Here is a 20,390-nt window from a genome sequence, read left to right on the forward strand (position 1 = left end):
CTCAGGCTACATTTCCTATTTAGCTCTCATCAGCATTGCCACTAGCCTTGGGATTCTTACAGAAAGCATTATTTGAGAAGTTATTTTCTATTTCTCTTGCATATCTGATGTCCTTCAATTCTATGACCCTGGTTGCTGGTGGCAACAAAAACCATTCTAGACAGATATGTCCTAATTTATGCAACAGTAAACCAAATTTAGCAGCCAAGTAAAACAGCCTACTGATTCACATTTTCCCTGCAATATCCCTGGGACCCAGGCACAGTTCCATACGTATTGGGACAATGGTGGCCTCGGAAATGTTGACTCAATGTCACCAGCCCTGATGTAACAAACAGTCTGGCTGCACTTGAGTACAATACACCCACCACAATTGCTTGGTTGTATCAGAACAATTCTACCAGCTGGCCCAAACCTAATCCATATCACAAGTTTGAAAACTTACTAAGAGAATAAAATCAGTATTTCCCAAAGTGTGATCCATTAGTTTTTAACATAAAAGTTAATGTATACTTCATGCTTATGACTCACTGGACATATTTAAGTACTTTATATGAATAAACTCACTTAATGTTCATACTACTTCTAGAAGCTGCTCATTTTACAGACAAGGCAACCCAGATTTATTATTATGCTCATTTGCCGGGTGACAAAACTGACTCATAAATACATTAAATAACTTGCCTAAAACTACAAAGATATACATAGAAGCTTAAAGTTGAACTGTGTCTCAGGGCACCTGGCTGGCTCAGTTGGTAGAGCATGAGACTCTTGATCTTGGGGTTGTGAGTTTAAGTCCTTACATTGGGTGTAAAGATTACTTAAATAAAAACAATAATAATAAATAAAAAATAATAATGAACTGTGTCTCAAAGCCAAACTCTCTCAAAGTCCATAAAATACAAAGAATTATTTCTCAAAAGGATAAATTTTGCACATAATTCCTCAACATGAAAGAACAAATTCCATCTAAAAGTTTAAGAGCAGATATTTAAGTGGAAGTTTCTCTTGGGCCACATAGTAGGAACAACAAGAAAGGGCTAAGTCCATGAATATATGTCAACTTAGGGGAAAACTGAAAAACAAAAACAAATCATAATTCTAACTCTGCAAATCAAGGGAAAAACATGTAAATATAGATTGAATGCAAAAACCAAAACAACAAAAATGTTTAATTGTAAATCATCTCTTTCAATGAACTACCTTAGATTCTGAAAACCCTATAGACCTTTAGCTGATCAGAGAAGGAGACAGCACTATCAGTGCTTATTCCAAACACAAATAGAATGTTTAGTTCGATTTTAAAAAGGGAACACAAACATACCTCAAGAACTAGTCTCATAATCTAGGTCTATGTAAAGGTCATTTCATTTATGTGAAATGGACAGTTGGGAGTCTTGGCCAAAGGGCTCTAGAGAGCAAGAGAGCTGTATGGATTCCAGAACCGATGGGAAAAACTTTTGGTGATCCCACATTCATTTGTGCCATCATGCTAGCTGCTGGCTGGAAATAGCATTCTCACACCCAGCCCCTCTCATGCTGTCATAGATCAGTGAGCACAGACACCCAATGGGGCGAAAAGCTCCCATATGTTCAGGAGAAAGACAAATGACTGAAATATAGTCTCTTTAGCTTAGAAACACCACATATCAGAAAAGATAAAGACACAGAAAAATGGCATCATGAGAGCCTTGAAATGGAAACTTTAATTAGAGTTTATAGCTTTGTGGCTACAAAGAATGCTTCCAATCTGAACAGAGAGCAGCTGTGATATGTTGGCAGGAACACTGGCGTAGGAGCGAGACAACCTCCACTGAGTCACACCGCCATTCTCTCAGCGTCTGGACAAAACCAAGAATCTCAGCTTTCTCATAGGGCTCCCACGAGGAAGTGAAGACGTGCATGTGAATGTACTTCACAAATTTCTAGGCATGATGCAAAAGTGAGACGTGATTCTCTTCATTTCCATGGTAATTCACACCACTCAAAGGCAATGACAACCAGTTCAGGAAGCTGAGCCCTGGGACCTGTCATGCATGTCCTGACTCTGTCACGGATAGGCTGCATGCCTTCAAGGAAGGAGGAATTGCTCTAATAATGGTGCTTGGTTCTCACATACAGACTCAAAAACCAAACAAGCTATGGATAAAATAACAAAAGCAAGCCAAAAGCCCTAGGAAAGCACAGCACTGACATAACTTCAGCTCGAGGATCATGCCAGTTATGACTTGAAAATTAATGAGACAACCCCCTCAAACACACACTTACTAGACCGCTCTCACAAGTCCACATTCTTTCCTTTCTTTCTACCTCATGCATCATATCTAGAAGTCTAACTTGAAGGCCCAATTTTTATTGCTGCTGGATCTCCCACCAATTTCCAGATAATTTTGGGGAGCTGATGTTATCATAGGAATTCAAAATAAGAAGCTGCAAATATTCTAACCACTGGCCTTATCAAACAATTCCTGCTCCAAGTATTATTTTAAGCAAAAGTGTCCACTGCCCACTCCCCACCCCCCAGGGATAAAGGCATGCATAGGTCTGGAATGTATTAAAGGAAGTCAGATATCTTAAAAATTTCGAGGACAAAAAAAAAGTCTCTACATATACTCTCTTATGGTTGTCCTATCCAAATTTGATTTATGTAAGCTTGCAAGCATTTGAAAAAAATACTTTTAGGCCATATTATTAAGCTTTATTGGCCAGGATGGATATTGTCATTTTCCAAGTAAAAATGAGCAATTTTGTGTGGTTAAAAAATAATATAAAACTTTTATTAATGGAGCAATAGCAATTTTACAAGGTAAAACAATTTTATAAACTGTACGTTGTCTCTTAAAAATAAAAGATGACCATGCTTGTACATTTGTATAGAATTTGAACATTTTCAAAATACTTTCTTCAACGCTAACAGTAAACCTGTTCCACAGACAGAATATTAGTAGTATCCCCATTTTATAGAAAAGGAAACTGAGATTCAAAGAAGTTAAAGTCTTTTTCAGGAATCTATGGAATTAATCTATTGTTTATAATCAGACTGTGTGCCTTTTAAGGTTTTAAATGATACGGGTCGAGTTAATCTTGGGCTACTAATCATCTGAAAACTTTAAATAAAATTGAATCTTAACTATTAGCTTACAGAATTTCAGGTTCTGTATAGAACTGTGTAGCAAATAAATAACATTGTTTCTAGTACTGGAGTTAGAGAAGAGAGATACAGTTTCTAACTTGAGTGATAAGGTCAAAATATTTCTTCAGGATGCTGATGCTACTACAAAAGCTTTTTTCTATGATTCCAAAGGGTCTTCCCGCTTGACTTTACTCTCTAATGTATTCAGTATTCTATATTGCCTAAGCCTACCATCTATTTCAGTGACTAAACATTGAAGTTTTTCATGTTGAGAGTAAGATGCTAGGATTTATTTATACCAAATCAAGGAGCAAACAACTAATGGCTGGAAGTTTCAGTCTAGAGACATCAGAGGAAATATCCTCTGATTTAGTATATCTAAATATACTAAAGCTGGCAGAGATTTCAAGGTTATACAATTCAATCACCTCATTTTATAAATGAAGAAACTGAGAGCAAGAAATGGGACGTTCATCATCATATAGCTACGCGACATCTTATAATTAGAGCCACAGCATTCCAAATCCTTCCCCTACTACTGTTTCCAAAGCATCACACCCAGCTTCATGTTATCATTTTTTTATGTCATTAATCTTAAATTGACATATAAAGTTGGACCAAGTACAAAGAATCAAGCAGTAATATCAACTATGCATCAATGTCTAGGTCAGAGACTTCCATGTAACAGTCTGTAGAACGAGGGTGGTATTAATTATGGTAGTGTAATATTTACTCTGGGACAATGGGAATGAGAAGAGGGGATCGTCACTTAGGAGCATTTTTTTTTTTCTTATTTTAAGTCCTCTGTAAATTGGTTTCTCATATATAATATAGTAGACAAATCTTTATTATGTATCCTATTGGGAGAATAGACCAGGATGATCAAATATTTACGTATTTGTGGAGAGTAAAATCAGAGGGGTCTCCTCTAGGGACCTATAAATAAGTGAAGGGGCAGGCTAGCGGCAACTCGCCAATCGTGCTGGGACTTCTTTCTGAGCAGCACTGCTGAAAGCAAGAGTAGGAAGGAATACTAACAACGAACAGTGTCACAGTCCAGTTGATTTACTTCGGTTTGATGTACTGTTGGTAGAAGAAAGTTGACTGAAGCCTTTGGTCAGAAATCAGGAAGACTGTTCTGTAGCTTCCTGCAGTAAAGTGCTGGCAACAGCTCTGCCAGAGTCTTGGAATCAGGCCCTAATTGGGGCCTGATTGTGTTCACCATCATCACGACAGTTTAAAGATCCCTCCTTAAAGAGTCTGCATGGAGACTTCTGGCTCTGAGCAAGATGGAATAAACCCATTTCTCCGTAGATATCCCCTTATTTTCCCCTAAAAACTCTGGACATATTATAAAGGGCCAACACAGGAAGACTGAAAGGTAGGACAAAGAAGGTGGACTGTCTAGGGACCCAGCACTTGACCCTAATAGTGAATTTTCTGGATTTTCTTTTTGTCTCCCAAATATCCCAGATTAGATTTGGGAAAAGCCTACAACCTAGAAATGCCAATAGGGGTGGACAAAAAAGGCCCCCCAAATCATGCTCTGTCAAATTGTAGGACCAGAAAGGTTAGGCATAACAGAATGGAAGTGTTTGTGACAATAGTGTCCTACTTGAGCAAACACAAGGGGAAAGACACCATGCCCTCCCCTCACTGGCCAGCTGGCTCAGCAGAGAGCCTGGACTTCTACTCCCCTCTTCCCCAGGAGTAGCAGGCACAACTTCCCATCCCATCTAGAGAGTAAGGAAGATATTTCAGAGAGGAGGAAGGCAGATAAAGGGATTCTATAAATATTTAAGAATATTTAACATATCTTTAAGTATTAAGTGGGCAGTCCTGGGCAGACCCCTCTAGCAACCGACATAGGAAACTGATGAGAATGAACTTTGGCAAAGGTTTGGGAACTGAAAGTCCAGTGTGGAATATGGCCAGGTTTTCAGACAGGCCTCTGGAATGCATGGAACTGAAGCAAATTAGAATAGCACTGCAGAGCCTCTGTACATGAAATGGGGTTTTCTGAGTATACTGTGACACATGTGCAAAGACAGGGGTACCCACCTTTAATTCTTATGCATGGACGTTCTGATCCACTGTTATACATCCAATTTAAAAACTTTCCGCAGTACTCGGAAACTGCAGCTCAACCCTCTTCAGATGTTACCTCACAGACACTTGAGCCAGAAACCAGAGGACTGATGTGAAATATACATGTGGATATTGTTACAGCTAAATATTACAAGAGTGTGTGTTCCCATGGGTGTTTTAAAGCTTGGTACTGTTTTGTTTTGTTTTGTTTTGTTTTGTTTTGTTTTGTTTTCTCTTCCCTTATACACATTAGGTAAGTTATTCATAGGGAATGTGCTGGCGACCCTGGTCTAAGATTTCATTAACCAGAATGAAGGAGGAGGACAGAAAAAGGGCTGTAGGACTTTTCTAATGAAAGAAGTATTTAGGGGATCCTGGGTGGCTCAGTGGGTTAAGCCTCTGCCTTCGGCTCAGATCATGATCTCAGGGTCCTGGGATTGAGCCCCACATCGGGCTCTCTGCTCAGCGGGGAGCCTGCTTCCCCCTCTCCCTCTGCCTGCCTCTCTGCCTACTTGTGATCTCTGTCTGTCAAATAAATAAATAAAATTGTTTTTTTAAAAAAAAGTATTTAATGATCACCCATCTGTGGGTATAAGACAAATTTTCATTTCATAAGATCACAGAGTCTTATTAACTCTGGATGGGAAAAAAACAACAACAACAACAACAAAACAAACATACAAAAAAAAAACATTAAATCTTATCTACCTCAATATCACTTCTGTGCTTGTTTACCCTTAAAGGCAGTCGCCCTATGAAGCATTTGTCAGATTCTTGTTCAGCCCCTTCTCCTGGGGCTCTCGATTATATATGAGTAGCTCAGATTTGAGCCAAGATCTGGTTCTCTGTAACTTCTGTTCTATGGACCTAGTTCTTCAGTTTCTCGGTGCCATAAAGATCAGCAATAATGGTCTCAAATAATGATCTTTTTAAAACCATTTTTCTTAAGTCTTTTCATTCCTATTTCAACTTTTCTCTTATAAAACATAGTTTGAGTCTTTTATCTATCTCTATCCTTCCTGAACATACCAAAGTTTTTCTAATACCTCTTAAAGTCCCACCAAATTAATACTAGCGTGATCTTCTTTCAGGTTCTGCTTTGCAGTGACTGTCCATCTAAAGATGAGAACTAGCATCAGACACACCGGAAGGACTTCCTTTCCTGTGACCTTTCAAACTCATGGTATCTCATTCTACTTTGTATTCCACTAGAATCTCATCACTTTCTTCTTTTCCGTGGGTAGATGGCATCACAGTGCCAGTCCACTGAAGCATTTTAGAATCTCCGGCTGGCAGAGAGAAACCGGCTCTTCAAGCCACCCGATGTAATGTTGCTCTTTTCCTAAAGGACACCTCAAGACCTAGAGAGAAACATTAGTGATAAAACCAGAGATAGAGCCAGGGCACCTGGGTTGCTCAGTCATCTGAGCCTCTGACTTTGGCTCAGGTCATGATCTCGGGGTCCTGGGATCTGAGCCCCACAACAGTCTCCACTCAGTGGGTAGTCTCTGCCTCTCCTCCTGCTTGTGCTCTCTCTCTCTCTCTCTCTTCCTCCCCCACTTCACTTAAATTTTGAGATTTTAAATAAAATCTTAAAAAAAGAAAAAAACTAGAGATAGAGCCTAAATTGCTTAATCCTAGACTAATCATCCCTCCCATTGTTGAGTACTCAACCACTTACCTGACTGGTACAGAAGAGGCAGTCATATTTTTAGTGTCTGTGATAAAGAGATGTTTTTTTGGATTCCCAAACCTAGGCCATCCCCCAAGGGTACTCAAGATCAGGGTGGAGAAGAGGCTTACAGGGGCTTAAAATTCCCAAGATGTGTTGGTCTGTGGGAAGAGATTTTATCTACTAATAAGAAACAGAGAAGGTTTGGAATGTGTTTGAACAGTCCATTTTTTTTTTTTTTTTGAAAAATACAAAGAAGAGGCCACAGTCTCAAGGAAATTGTGAAATAGAAGGGTCAGAAAATGTAGTGGGGAAGAGAGCAAAAGGACTTTTTGCAACACAGTCCCAAGTGTCCAATCACAGGATAATTTTTGTTTTAGTTCAGTGATGAGAAGAGGCTGTGCTCCATTGTGTAGAGAAGTGAACTTGAATCCAGTAGCTCAAACAGAGTTGATCAGGTTCTGGTATTTTGGGCCTCAGAGTTTTCTGAACCTACTACATTGTAATTATTCCCTCAGTTTATCATAATATATTGGCTTAACTTTTCTCTCTTCTTTCACCTTCCCTCACAAGCTTGTCTTCTGCCCAGATGCCAAGAAGCAAAGAATAAGTATTTTTGTGTCACTGCCAACCTAGATGAGCCGACAAACTTTTCATTAATAGCTTCTCATAAGAATCCACTGAAGTAGGTATGACTATCCCATTTTCCAGATAAGAAACTTAGGTTCATATAGGTGAGCTTTCCCATGGTAACCCAACCATAAAAGGCAGGACTTTTTGAATATACATCCATTTGATGCCAAAATGCCAGCCATGAGAAGTACGTGAGAACTCAGATTTTGTCATCAGAAAAACCTGTGTTCAGATTCTAACTCTGTTATGTTGTACTAAGTGTATGTTCTCAGACATATTATTTAAACTTCTACCTTCACTATTCCTGTAGCAAAATGAAAATTATACACTTAACCGCTGAACAACATAGGTTTGAGTTGTGCAGATCCACTTATACTAAGATTTTTTTCCCAGTAAATATAGCACAGTGCTATGAATATATTTTCTCTTCCTTATTATTTTTGTTTCAAAGATTTATTTATCTGAGGGAGAGCGATAGAGAGCATGTACACGCATGCCAGGCAGGGGGCAGAGGGAGAGGGAGAATCCTGCGTAGACTCCCCACTCAGCAGGAAGGCCCACACGGGCTCAATCTCTGGACCCTGATATCATGACCTGAGCTGAAACCAAGAGTCAGATGCTTAACCCACTGAGCTACCCCTTAACCCACTCCTCTTCCATATGATTTTAAGAACATTTTCTCTAACTAACTTTATTATAAGAATACAGTACATATACATGTAAACACAAAATATGTGTTTATTGATTATTAAGCTATTAGTAAGTCTTCAGGAAAATAGTAAACTATTAGTAGTTAAATTGTTGGGGGGTTGTTAAAAGTTGTATGAGGATTTTCAACCATGTGGGGGTTGGCGCACTTAACCCCCATGTTGTTCAAAGGTCAACTGAACTAAGATCTGTAGTAGGGTTATTATGAGAATTGGGTGGGGAAAATGTTGTAAAGCTTTTAGCATAATACCTGAAACAAGGTAACAAAATAAATAATATCTATTATTACTAAGAATTATAGTTATAAATTGTACTGCCTCAAAGCTAAGTCCGATGTTTGGTTTTGGTGGGGTTTTTAAAGATGATTTTATTATCTATCTATCTATATATGATATATATATATATATATATATCATATATATATATATATATATATATATATTATTTTTATTCCAAGAGATAGGCATGGAATCATAAAGACCGTGAGTAACTTGGCATAGTGTTAAACGGAAGGTTGAGCTGCTCCTAGGATTTCACAGAAACCTCGAGTAGCAAAGTGACATTGCCCTTAACAAACTTAAAAAGTCAACTGAAGTCACAATCTACTTGGACTTCGCTTTGAGGCAGTATATTTATAACTAATTATTAGTAAAATTTCCTAAAAGGCAGCATTTCATATATTACCATAAACGGATTTTTTTTCAAGCCTCAGACTAGTACACATTCTTTTAAAACTTACAATTACTCCAATGTACACTTAAAACAACCTGTACTCTGGATTCAATGAATCATCCAGCTTTTCCACCATCTCTGCTTCCAATAGTCTTTATTTTGTAGTCCTGTTTTCCTATCTCAAAGTTTAAAATTACCAGTGTTTTCTAAATGGTATTCCTCACATGCCACAAATCTTTAAGTTCTGTCTTTCTTCCCATCTAATTCTATCGCTCTGATACAGAACATCTCTGACCTCCCACATAATCACATAGGAGTATTGGGTTTCTCCAGTGATGGATTCATATTATAACTGGATACACACTTATTCCCCTCAATGAACTATGACCTACTTGAAGGTAGAGAAAATGTCTTCTTCATCTTCACATCTCGTAACAGAGCTTGGAAAATTCTTTAACAGCTGCATTGAGAAAGCAGTGTGGTTTCACATAAATTAAAAGTGAGCATTTTTACTAAGACTCTCTTTCTTTTTGTTTGGTTTCCTGTGGCATTTATTTATATATTTATATGAGGTGGGGGTCATATCATTTGGCGATTTTTCAGGGCTGTGCACGTAGAATCTCCCCCAAAGGGACACCTTCCTTCTCTGTGTCACTGAGGAAATGGAGCGGCCCTGCTACCCTAGGCTTTCTCAAAGCAGAAACATCTGTACTGTGAATGGGGCCTACAGCATTATAGCACTGAAGAATGACCAACATTTGCTTCCAAAGGACTGGCTCTAGGACAGGCATGGATGTCAGCGTGTGACGCCCACATGTTACTTCAGGCAGCATCCTTTTACGTGGGGGACCTGGCTCTTTTGATTTCATTGCTCTTATTTTCCTGTACTTAATTGTTTCTATCCTCTCTCCATCTTTCTCCCTTTATCTTCCTATTTCCCTTTGGTGGGGTGTGAATGTTTGTGTCCTCCTGAAATTCCTGTCTTGAAACATAGTCCCCAAGGTGATGGTATCAGGAGGTGGTCATTTGGGAGGTGATTAGGTCATGAAGGCAGAGTCTTCATGCATGGGATTAGTGACCTTATATTGTATTAGTGACCCCAACAAGCCTCATGGCCCCTTTCGCCATGTGAAGTCATAGCAAAGCAGGACTCTCACTAGACACCGAATCCACTGGTGCCACGATCTTGGCCTCACAGCGTCCAGAACTGGGAGAGGGAAATGTTTGCTGTTTACAAGCCACCCAGCTTGGGGTGTTCTGTGATAGTAGCCCAAAAAGACTGAGACACCTTCTGACTCTCTCTCTGTCTCAATCTCTATGCCATTTCTTCTTTCCTCTAAGACACCCTCTTATTTATGGTCCCCACTTTTCAGACTTCTTCTGTTTAGGGTTAGGTCAATAGGTCAATTTTTCTTCTAAGATTACACGTGACACAGAGCTAAGCCCAAGAAAACTAAGAGTTGCAGTGAATTATTTTTAAACGACTGAGTTTGGGTACACTCTGAGTAGAAAGAGACCTAAGTTAATTCTGGAGTTTAGCACTAAAAAGTGTTAGTTTGTATTGCTACAGCAGCCTGTCCTATCACGTTCAGTTGAAAAGTGTAAGTAGAGTGAAGCCAGACCCTCTGCTCTTTCCCGCAAGCTGAATTAGTGCACCCACAGGGGAGGACCAGCTGTAGGATATAAGCCCCGGGATTTGCATTTTGCGTTTCCCCTCATAAAAGGTGTCAAATTATAGTTCAACATTTTCGTTTTCATAAATATCATGATTAGTGAACACGTTGCTATCTAGCATGTATTGTCAAAGACTTCATTTGTACTTGTCTCACCTTAATGTCCAGTTATCTCAAATATGGCCAAATATTTAAATCAGTGGTTCTCTATGTGAAATGATTTTGAACCCCAAGAGACATTTTGCAATGTATGAAAACTTTTTTTGTTGGGGGGGGTCACAGCTGGGAGGGGTCCTGAATGTGTAGCTACCACTATCTAGTAGGCAAAGACCAGGGGTGCTGCCAACCATCCCCAAATGTACGGGACAGCCCATGGCAACAAAGAACTATTCATCCCAAAATATCAATAAGCCAAGATTTGGACACTCCAGCTGAAATGTCTACGGAAATCCTGCAGACTTCATGGCATAAGTGAGTCTGTGGCAATCCTACAGAAACTATGATTGACTGTGAAGGTCTCTGTCCCTGGTGCCATTTCTAAATGCCACATACTAAAATCAGATGCTGACTGTTGATTCTGGATTCAATTTAAGAAATATTATTAAGAAATAGCTCTTGTTTCAGTGGGGAAATAATTAGTATGGTCTTTTGGGTTAGTCTTTGATACTATAATTTGAGGTCATTCCTTTAAAAACAGCCAAATCTGGTTTTAAGGTAATTCACTGTGTCTGGAGTCCTAATTATGTGTTGATTTCTTCATGCAAGCCTATTGATCTTGGCAGAGTAAGAGCTAAAAATTTAGCATTCAAGCAGGAAAAACAAATCAAAATTGGCTCACTTAACGTTTCTGTGATTGAAGGTTTGTTAACAGTTTCTCTGTTTTTCTTTGGATTTATTTATTTCATTATATTTCTTGTTTTCTCCAGTCCCTTCTTGAGTTCCAGTTTAATTACACTGCAATCCTCAGCAGTATCCCATTACTTGAACAAAAACCGAATCTACTTTTTACAGATAATGAATTCCAGTAGGATCATTCTGATACCACTGAGCTCCTGGAAAATCTGACATCTTGGGTCTCTCTCTCTGGCTCTATTCCTTCATTTCCCTTCCAAAGAAGAGTCTTTGCCTTGTTCATTTGCATTAGGCTTACTGGGGAAGAGCACTAACCCAGGTTCCTATATTTGAGTTCTTCTCAGAAGTGGGCAGCACAGTAGTTCAGAAAATAACATTGCATAAGGGAGCTTTTATTTTCTGGGCTTATTCCAACTAACAAATGATGTGTTTCACTTTAATTTGGTTGAGCTTTTGTTTTTAGTGTGAGTCTTACAAATAATAGTTATCAGCAATGTCACAGATGTGGAACTCAGGGTTCTTGGATTCTAACCCTGGCTCTTCCATTAAATTGCTGGATAAATTTGGACAACTTGATATTCCCTCAGGCTCTATTTTCCCATCTGTAAAATGGGATGGTTAGAACACTGATGTTCCATGAATGTGGCAGTGAGCAGCTGCAGAAAGATGGGATGTTGGGAAAGGAAGGGAACATTTTCCCAAGATATGCCCAAGTCATGCACAGGGCATCCAGGGGAAAGAACATTAAAAAGTTTCACAGAGGTAGATAACAATGTCTGTGTATCCAATTAAACAAGAGGCTCTGTGGCCTTTAATTCATTAGAGCCAGAGACCTGACAATGCCTCTACCACTACCTGCTTTTCTCTCTCCTCTATAAAGCCCCTCAACCTTCTCCTTTTCATATCTGATTGCACTGTGTGGACCACTGACAGGACAAGGGATCAGGGAGGAAAGGCAGAAAGAGAGAAGTACAGACGACAAAGTAAAGCAGAAAGGGGTGGGGCCAAGTGAAACCAGCTTCTTCTGACAATAGTCTGCAACCCTCTTCAGTCCTGAAAACTAAAAATCATACACTCAGCACTAAAGCATACCAAATCATTTTTTTTTTAAAGATGTGTTTGGGCCATTTGGCAAATGAGGGTTAGCTCTCATGGAAATTACATAGCTAAGAAGTCAGACAGCAGGAAAGGAAGGATGGATAAAAGGACAGAAAAAGAATTATAGGAGAAAAGCTGAATGGAAAAAAAGACAGGAGAAATTATTTTTCCTAATAAGAAATGCAAAATTTTCCACCAGACAACTATGACTCTTGGCTGAGTGGCCTACGTATCATGCGAATGAAAATGCAGGGTGGGCAGGCCAGTCTAGGGTCTGTTCTGTCTCCAAAGGCACCAGGTCCACTGCAGGTCTCAGCTGCACCCAATTCACCAGAGCGCCCTTCAGGAGGTACCCATGCCCATGGCACAGAGTCTGGAAAGAGCACAAGCCGTAAATTAGAATACCTACCTTCTGTCCTCAGCTTACTGACTCTTCTTGATTTGTCATGGAAACTGTGAGGCCAGTGTCATCAGCTATTAAGGGACAGGGATAGACTTCAAGATCTCTGAGGGTCCTTCAAGTTGTAGCATTACATAGTTCTAATCAATAGTACTTGTCGCCCTTGCTTTCCCACGTTTCTTGAGCAAAATACTGATCCCTCTCTCCCAGCTCGAAGATCTGTAAGGGATTCTAAGAAACCCAGTTTACTCAATTCCTTGGCAGTACAAAGGAACCACCATTACAGCAAATTTTAATTTTAGGTGAACCCACCCACCTTTCAGAATGTGTCAACTCCCCCTGAAGCAAGTTGATATTTTATCAGACATTCCCAAAAGAATTCCACACAGCTATTCCTTTGGAGTTTAGCAGGGGACAAATGATATTAGTGATAGAACACACTAGATTCTCAGAGACGGGATCTGGGAAGAGAGACAAGCAGTTTACTGCTTTCCTTTATTAAAACCTGCAAAGGAATCCCTGATTCACCAGACTAAGGATGAGGTAAGTAAGCAGTTGCTACTCTCATCAAACTGAATTTTAAGGCTTTGGTGGCACTAACTATTTGTAATATCGAGGGAAGACTGATAAAGAGCTGACAGAGCCTCCAAATGGCCTGCCCCCTCTGGGAGATGACTAGGATTCCGATTCCTTGGCTCAGGACCTAAAAGCTGCTAGACAAACAATCTCCCGTGTTTCCTTCCCAAGAAACAGGACAGAAAGATGGTACTAATGGATTTTCATGGAGCATAAAAAAAGTCTCAATTGTGAGACAAAAAAAAAAAAAAAAAGCCTCACCACTCTCCCCCTCCCCCAGAGGAAATAATCCCTAGGAAAATTTCAGAACAGCTATTTCAAGAAGATATAAAGTCAACTTCCTATTTGAAATAATTTGGGGACAAAATGTATATAGTCTACATATATGTTTAAAAAAAAAGAGAGATTTGAAAATGGGATACACAAAAGGTTTTTATTCTGAACTAACAGTTGAGACCTAGGGTTTCCATTTTGTGCTTGTGAAGGCATTCATCTAGAAAGAAAAAGAAGTTGATAGAACAGATTAAAAGTGAGAAAGTTCCTAGAGTTTACTCTTCTTTTCTAGAAACCACTAATAAAAGAGATTATGGTCAAGAGAAAGGGAGTTTAGGGAGAGGACTTTGGGAGGGAGATAGGATTGCCTAACTTAATTGCTATTTCCTTTTCTACCCCCCTTCAATCCTGAGAAGAAAAACAAAGGTCAAATGGCTAAAAGCACCAACTCAGAAACAAAACAGGCAGGGGCAAGCTTGTTTTAAGTAAAAAAATAAAAAATAAAAAAATAAGCGCCACTAGTTTTTTGCTTTTTGTTTTTTTGCTTTTTTGTTTTTATTGAGTGGCTGGGAACAGTGGGAGAAAAACAGTCACTGTCAAAACTATTCCTGGTGATCAAGCACAAAGATAAGGGAAAAAAAAACATCTTTCTTACATTTGTTTAAACTCAACAAATGTATGTAAAGCAGGCACAATGTGTCAAGGGTTTTCTAAAGCACAGTTTTAAGTAATAATTAAATTAGGAAAGAAAGATGGAGGGGAAAGGAACAGAGTTCTACAACATTAGCCAGAACTTACAAGTAGGAAAAGAGTGAGAAGTCAAGGAATCTAGTCTTTCCGTGACTTTGTCCCGCATCTGACCAGCCAGGACACCGAGTAACCAGTGTGAGAAAACCCCCTGCCACTACTCAGAGACCTTTCTCCACAATATTTCATACATAAGAAACCAAGCTATTATTCATTCCACAAATATAGGCTGAGCATTTACATACATCTATGTACATATATCTATTTGTATGTAAATCTATATACATTATAGATGTTTGGGGAGTATAGATACTGAGGACCAACTCAGACCTACAGTACCTAAATCCCTCATTTTAAATCATATTTTTCATGCTCAGATGATTAATAATAATCCTTTACCTAATAATCATCCCAATCTGGAAACTCCCACTTTGGGACATACAAAAGTGACTAAGATAGTTCTTTGATGTCAAGGAGTTCACATCACTGATAGGCAAATACATAAATTCTGAAAGAACAAAGTCCAAAATGAAACATGAGAGGAAGAGATTCCTCGCTGTGGACATTCAAAGGAGGCAGAAAGGGTGTTCTTTTTTTTTTTTTAAAGATATTATTTATTTGACAGAGAGAGATCAGAAGTAGGCAGAGCAGCAGGCAGAGAGAGGGGGAAGCAGGCTCCCTGCTGAGCAAAGAGCCCAATGCGGGGCTTGATCCCAGGGCCCTGAGATCATGACCTGAGCCAAAGGCAGAGGCTTCACTCACTGAGCCACTCAAGTGCCCCAAAGGGTGTTCTTGTGAGAGTTGCAAAGGGTGTGAAGGAGGGCCTCACAGAAACAGGTATATTTGGGTTAGGACAGTTACAATTTGAACATGTACAGAAGGAGGAGGAAAAATCTACTATCAAATTAATAATAAGAAGAAACAGGTCTCCATTGTTTTTTGAGAAACAGGCCCTGCTCTGAGTACCTTACATAAATCTTCTCTTAAATCTAACCTAAATCAATCAGGTAAGTCCTATTATCTCCCCATGTTACACATGGAGAAAGCGAACCTCAGAAAATGTATGTCATTTGTTCACGGTCAGCCAGAGACTGAAGAGGTAAATTTCAGTTCTAGATCTATCCCAAGCCAGAGCCCACCTGCCTCCTAGAGAATAAACAAAACCCAGGTATGCAAAAGAAGCAGATAGAGAAGACCAAGCAGCCATCCTTCTGTCTGGCGGGAGGGGGTTGAGTGGGGGAGATATCCCCGGGAAAGGTACAGGGAGGCAGGATCTGGATGCTGCATTCAACTATGTGGGCTTTATAAGGCAGCATGGAGAAACCAAGGAAGATTTCTGAGCAGAGCATACCATGATGAAAGTTCTATCTCGGGCTTTGGGGTATGAATCATGAGTTATGTCTTACAATCTGAAATGATAAAAATCGGGGTTTGAAGAGTCTCACCCTGCATTTAAACAGAAAGGCGTGTCTAGGAACCCGGTGGAACTACTGCCTCATCACTGTCCAGACAAATTCCCAACATGCCCGCTCTCAAGGAATATTCTACAGAGCAGAGCTTAAGATAAATGCAATGAGTCTCTGTTACGCCACAGGGCAAGGACCTACTCATCCCTGGAGCTGTCCAAATCTGGCAGAAGGAGAGCCCTGGGGATTGTAGCATGCCCTGGGACCTGAGGCGACGGGGGGTAGGGGGGGCGCGCAGGGCAGTGGGCACAGCACAGACATGGGCATCAGATATTGGCAAAGGCCAGACTCCCGAATATCAGTCCTGGGCTCCTTTCATCAAATCATGTTGGCTCCGCCATTAAATATGTAACACTGAATAAGCCCCCTTCCCTCACTGGCTCTCCCTTTCATCAGTGAAATGAGAAATTGAACTTGTCGGGACTCGGATTTCATAATTCTCAATACATTTTCCTCTCCGACACACCAGGAGAAGAGATCTGCTTCCATCGGTGGCTCACTAACTGGGGTCCAGTGGAGAAGCAGCAGCTCCCAAGAGCTTCTACAGCTGGGAGATCCTAACACAGGAATAACTGTGCTTCCTTATCTCTAGGAAGCCCGCTAGTTCTGACCATATTACAGGATTCATAGTTTTCAAATTCTGGCTGCAAACTCCCCATTGAATTCAACGTGGCCCAGGAGCATCCTTTTCAAGTGCAAACTGGATCACAGAGGTCCAAGGTTATTCAACAACATGAGGGGCCGTGCTCCTATCTGAGCACATCCGGGGAACTGCACATTCTACCAATGGGGAGTAAACACTTCTGAATTCAGACTTGTCAGAGCCTGACAGCACCTTGTTGTTATTTGAGAGCTTTGTTTTACTCTCAAAGGACGGTGTCTGCGTGCATGGGTGCGTGCACGCATGCATGTGTTTATGATTAAAATTCCCAGGAAGCCAAGCAGAGACTGAAATTGTGGAGCTCTTAGGAGAGGGGAGGGGAAGAAGCATGGTACACCTTATTACATGTTCACAGAGACAATCCTACAAACTCAACCATCAAAAGTGAGTTTCCAAAGAAATACAAGTATCTCCTCCTTAAGAGATCATCAACTATATAGATGCAAGAAGCTTTGCTTACTAGAAGATACTTACTCTGTTCTTACGAACACTGCTGGTCAAACAGAAATTAGGACATGGGTTCACATATTTTGGGGAGAACTTGTTAAAACTATGTTGCTTCATCAGATCACACCCAACAGTTCACCCACAAAGGTGCCCATGAGTAACTAATTCCTATAACCAGTTCACTGCAAAAATTTGAGGCATCTCAAACCTACAAGCTCACCTTCTTTGACCTCTGACCAGGGGACTGAAGCAGAATGACTGATCTATGTAACATTAACAGTGATGTAAGCTTAATTACAGAACTAGAGAAACCCACATTTTGAGAGTTACCTCATGGTTATTTGTTTTTATAGGACTGGAGAAGAATATTCATTTCTTCTCCAGACATGAGAAAGGAAAATCTCCCCCAAATGTGTGACAGAACTATCAGCAAGAGTGCCAGCCTTACATCGGAGACTCTTGGGAAGACCTGCTAACAGGACCAAACTCAACTACCCATGTTCTATCCTGGGAACTGGCTCAGGATGTCTTCTGCTGTCAGGTACTTAAGGTCTCCTCCATCTCTGCCACTGACTGATTCTCTAAGACCACCAAAAATTAGGCCATTCATCCAAAAAAAGATCAGATTTATACTTAATGCATGGTTTAGCAAATTCATCAAGAAGCAAAAACAAGCAGAAGACAAATCCTTGAAAGGTTCAGGCTTGATCCTCATTTCTTACGCAAGATATTAGTCTAGTGTACCTCGGCCCCTTGGCCCTAGCACTGGGCCTTCAGAGTTCCTCTCAGTTGTGATTTCCTGAACTCCACAAACAACTGCACATGTCCAGGGTGTCCTTCCCACAGGAGCCCAGACCTTGTGGGACAGTGTGCATGTGGATCTATACATGGTGTGTATATCTGCCACCCTAGAAACGCAGCTTGGCCTATTGGCTAATGCTAGTGGAGGACAACCCACAAAGCTGCCACTTTAGCAGGTGTGGAGGAGACACTGACCCATTGATATAAAACCCAGAAAGTAGAGAGTATGAGAGAAAGTGTAAGTTCAGAGCCACATGGGTTGAGAGAGGGGTGTTTCCAGAAGCACAGACTGAATTCTCTCTGCTGAAGCATCCAGATAGATCTTCAAAATTGTGAATGTGGATAAAATACCAATATACACAGAATACCTCCTGACACTAACTTCAGGCAGGCTGAACACACACACACACACACACACACACACACACACAAAACCCCAAAGGAGAATATTGGGCATCTGATGTCAAATAACTCACTCCAATGCTTACCTCCAGGAATTGGAAGTTGCCTAGTAAAGGGGGCACAGTCAGCACTTTGGGTATTTTTACGAAGACTGACTCACAGAGATCCACTTCTCCCACCACACCTTCTCTTTAACTTTTGATCTTTACTGTTTTGTAGGCTCAGGGGAGATTAGAGGATAACACATTTGTTCCAGAGCAAGTCAACTTTTAATTCTGCTTTATGAGGATGTTTTCTTGTAAACTTCAGAGAAAAGGTGCAGGGTAGAGTGTAGGAGGGATGGGGGAGTGGAGAAGGAAGAGAAACGGGGGTGAGGTTGGACCAAGAAATGAAGCGAGAGTAGACCTTACACTAAACCCAGCTCTGCCCACGTCTCAGGAATTAGTGCTGAATGGGTACTTTAAGCATCATTTTATCAATGCAGTCCCCTTTTCAAGAGGCAAGTTGATGCCCAAGGAGCTACAGGCTTGCGCAGGTTCCACCTACTGTTTGTTACCGAGCCTGGGCCACCAGATCCCTAGCGGCACAAAGGCGGGACAGGCAGGTCCGAGGAGACCCACCCTTAAAGGTTAATGAGCAGAGCGCGGGCTCCGGGACTGGGGCGGGGGAGAGGGCTCTCGAGGGTGTCCCGGAGTCGCAGGGGTTAGCGGTGCGCTCTGCGTACCTTGATGTAGGCCCGCTGCAGGTAGTTGTAGGGCACTCTGCGCTGGAAGTCGCTACGCACATCCTCGCTGACGCGGTGGCGGGACACGGGGCCCCCGAGGCGCTGGCTCTGGCAGCTGCGGTAGCAGCGCGCCCGCTCCAGCAGCGCGCGGAAGAACGGCAGCTCCGCCGCGGGACCGGCGCCTGGGGGCGCGAGCGCGCGGCGTGCGGCGCAGTGGCGGGCGCAGCGCGCTCGGACCTCCCGCAGGCGCCGGTGGCTGCGCAGCGCCGCTTCCAAGTCGCGCACCGCCAGCTCGTAGTCCTCGCTGTAGTAGGCGGCCACGCCGCTGGCGTAGAGCAGGTCGAAGGGCTGCAGAGGCCCGGGCTCACGCTGCTGCTCGGGGCGCGGGCTGTCATGGGGGCCGCCCCACAGCGGCGGCGGGAGCAGCAGCAGCAGCAGCAGCGGCAGCAGCGGCGGCGGCGGCGGCGGCAGCGGCGCCCAGATGCGCTCCCGCATCCTCCGGCGCGGAGAGGCGCGGGACGGCCACGCTCCCAGACGGCTCCCGGCACCTGGCGTCAGGGTCGCGTCTCCCACCTCCGCGGTGAGAGCGCCGGCCCCGCCGCGATCCGGCTGCCCCTTCGCGATCCGGCTGCCCCGCGAGCCCCAGGTGACCAGCAGCGCTCAGCGGACTGAGAGGCGGAGGCCGGGTCGGCCGTCCGCTCTTAAAGGGACGCCCACAGCTCGCACGCTCCTCCTGCTGCCCGAGCCTCCGCGAGCCGCTCGCCGGCACTCAGCGCGCCCTGCAGGCCCGGACCTCGCCGCCGGCACGCCAGGCGCAGCACCGCCCCGTGCCAGCCGGAGAGCGGGCGCTGCTTGAGGCCAGCCCAGGGCGAGAGGTTTCCACGTGCGCTCCCTTGTGCGTGGCAGAATGGGCGGAAATACTCGCTTTATAAAACCCGGCTCAGTGAGGTTAGGAGTATCGTTAGGACTCTCGTTAGGACTCATACATTTTCTGGAATCGGTGCGGGACCTCGCAGTTTGCAGAGCCCTTCACCTTTAGAAGAAGCACTGAAGCTCCATCTCAGGCTGGGAGGAGAGCACCAGGGGCGGAGGCTTGAGGAGAAAGGCGGGTGATGAGTTCAGTGTGTAGAACTGTAAAAAGGCGAAAGAAACTACTCAAACCTGGGCCTGTGGAATCAAAAGCTTGCAGCTCCTTCCCTTACCAAGGGTCCCTCCCTTGCCTTCGCACCCCATTTTGCAGGGGTGTGTGTGTCTGCATTGGAGCAGGGGTAGGGGCGAGAGAGAAGCAAAATAGCCCACTTTTCTGGGCCTAGACCCTATCACAGGACCTGGGGAACCTTTGGAAGACGGCGAGACTGTCCTTA

At 42.5% G+C, this 20,390-nt stretch overlaps 1 protein-coding gene across 1 annotated transcript in view; it reads right to left on the reverse strand.

The window, feature by feature from the left end:
- The window catches only part of P3H2 (prolyl 3-hydroxylase 2), a 155,229-nt gene extending 135,593 nt beyond the window's left edge, over positions 1-19,636 (reverse strand). Inside the window, exon 1 of the mRNA XM_032875641.1 lies at positions 19,027-19,636. Coding sequence (XP_032731532.1) covers positions 19,027-19,521 — 495 coding nt within the window. The 5' untranslated portion in view covers positions 19,522-19,636. The remainder of the gene's footprint in view (positions 1-19,026) is intronic.
- Positions 19,637-20,390: the final 754 nt, after the last annotated feature.

The sequence above is a fragment of the Lontra canadensis genome, unplaced genomic scaffold (genome assembly GCF_010015895.1).
Source record: "Lontra canadensis isolate GAN:19392208 unplaced genomic scaffold, GSC_riverotter_1.0 scaffold56, whole genome shotgun sequence".
Lineage (NCBI taxonomy): Eukaryota > Metazoa > Chordata > Mammalia > Carnivora > Mustelidae > Lontra > Lontra canadensis.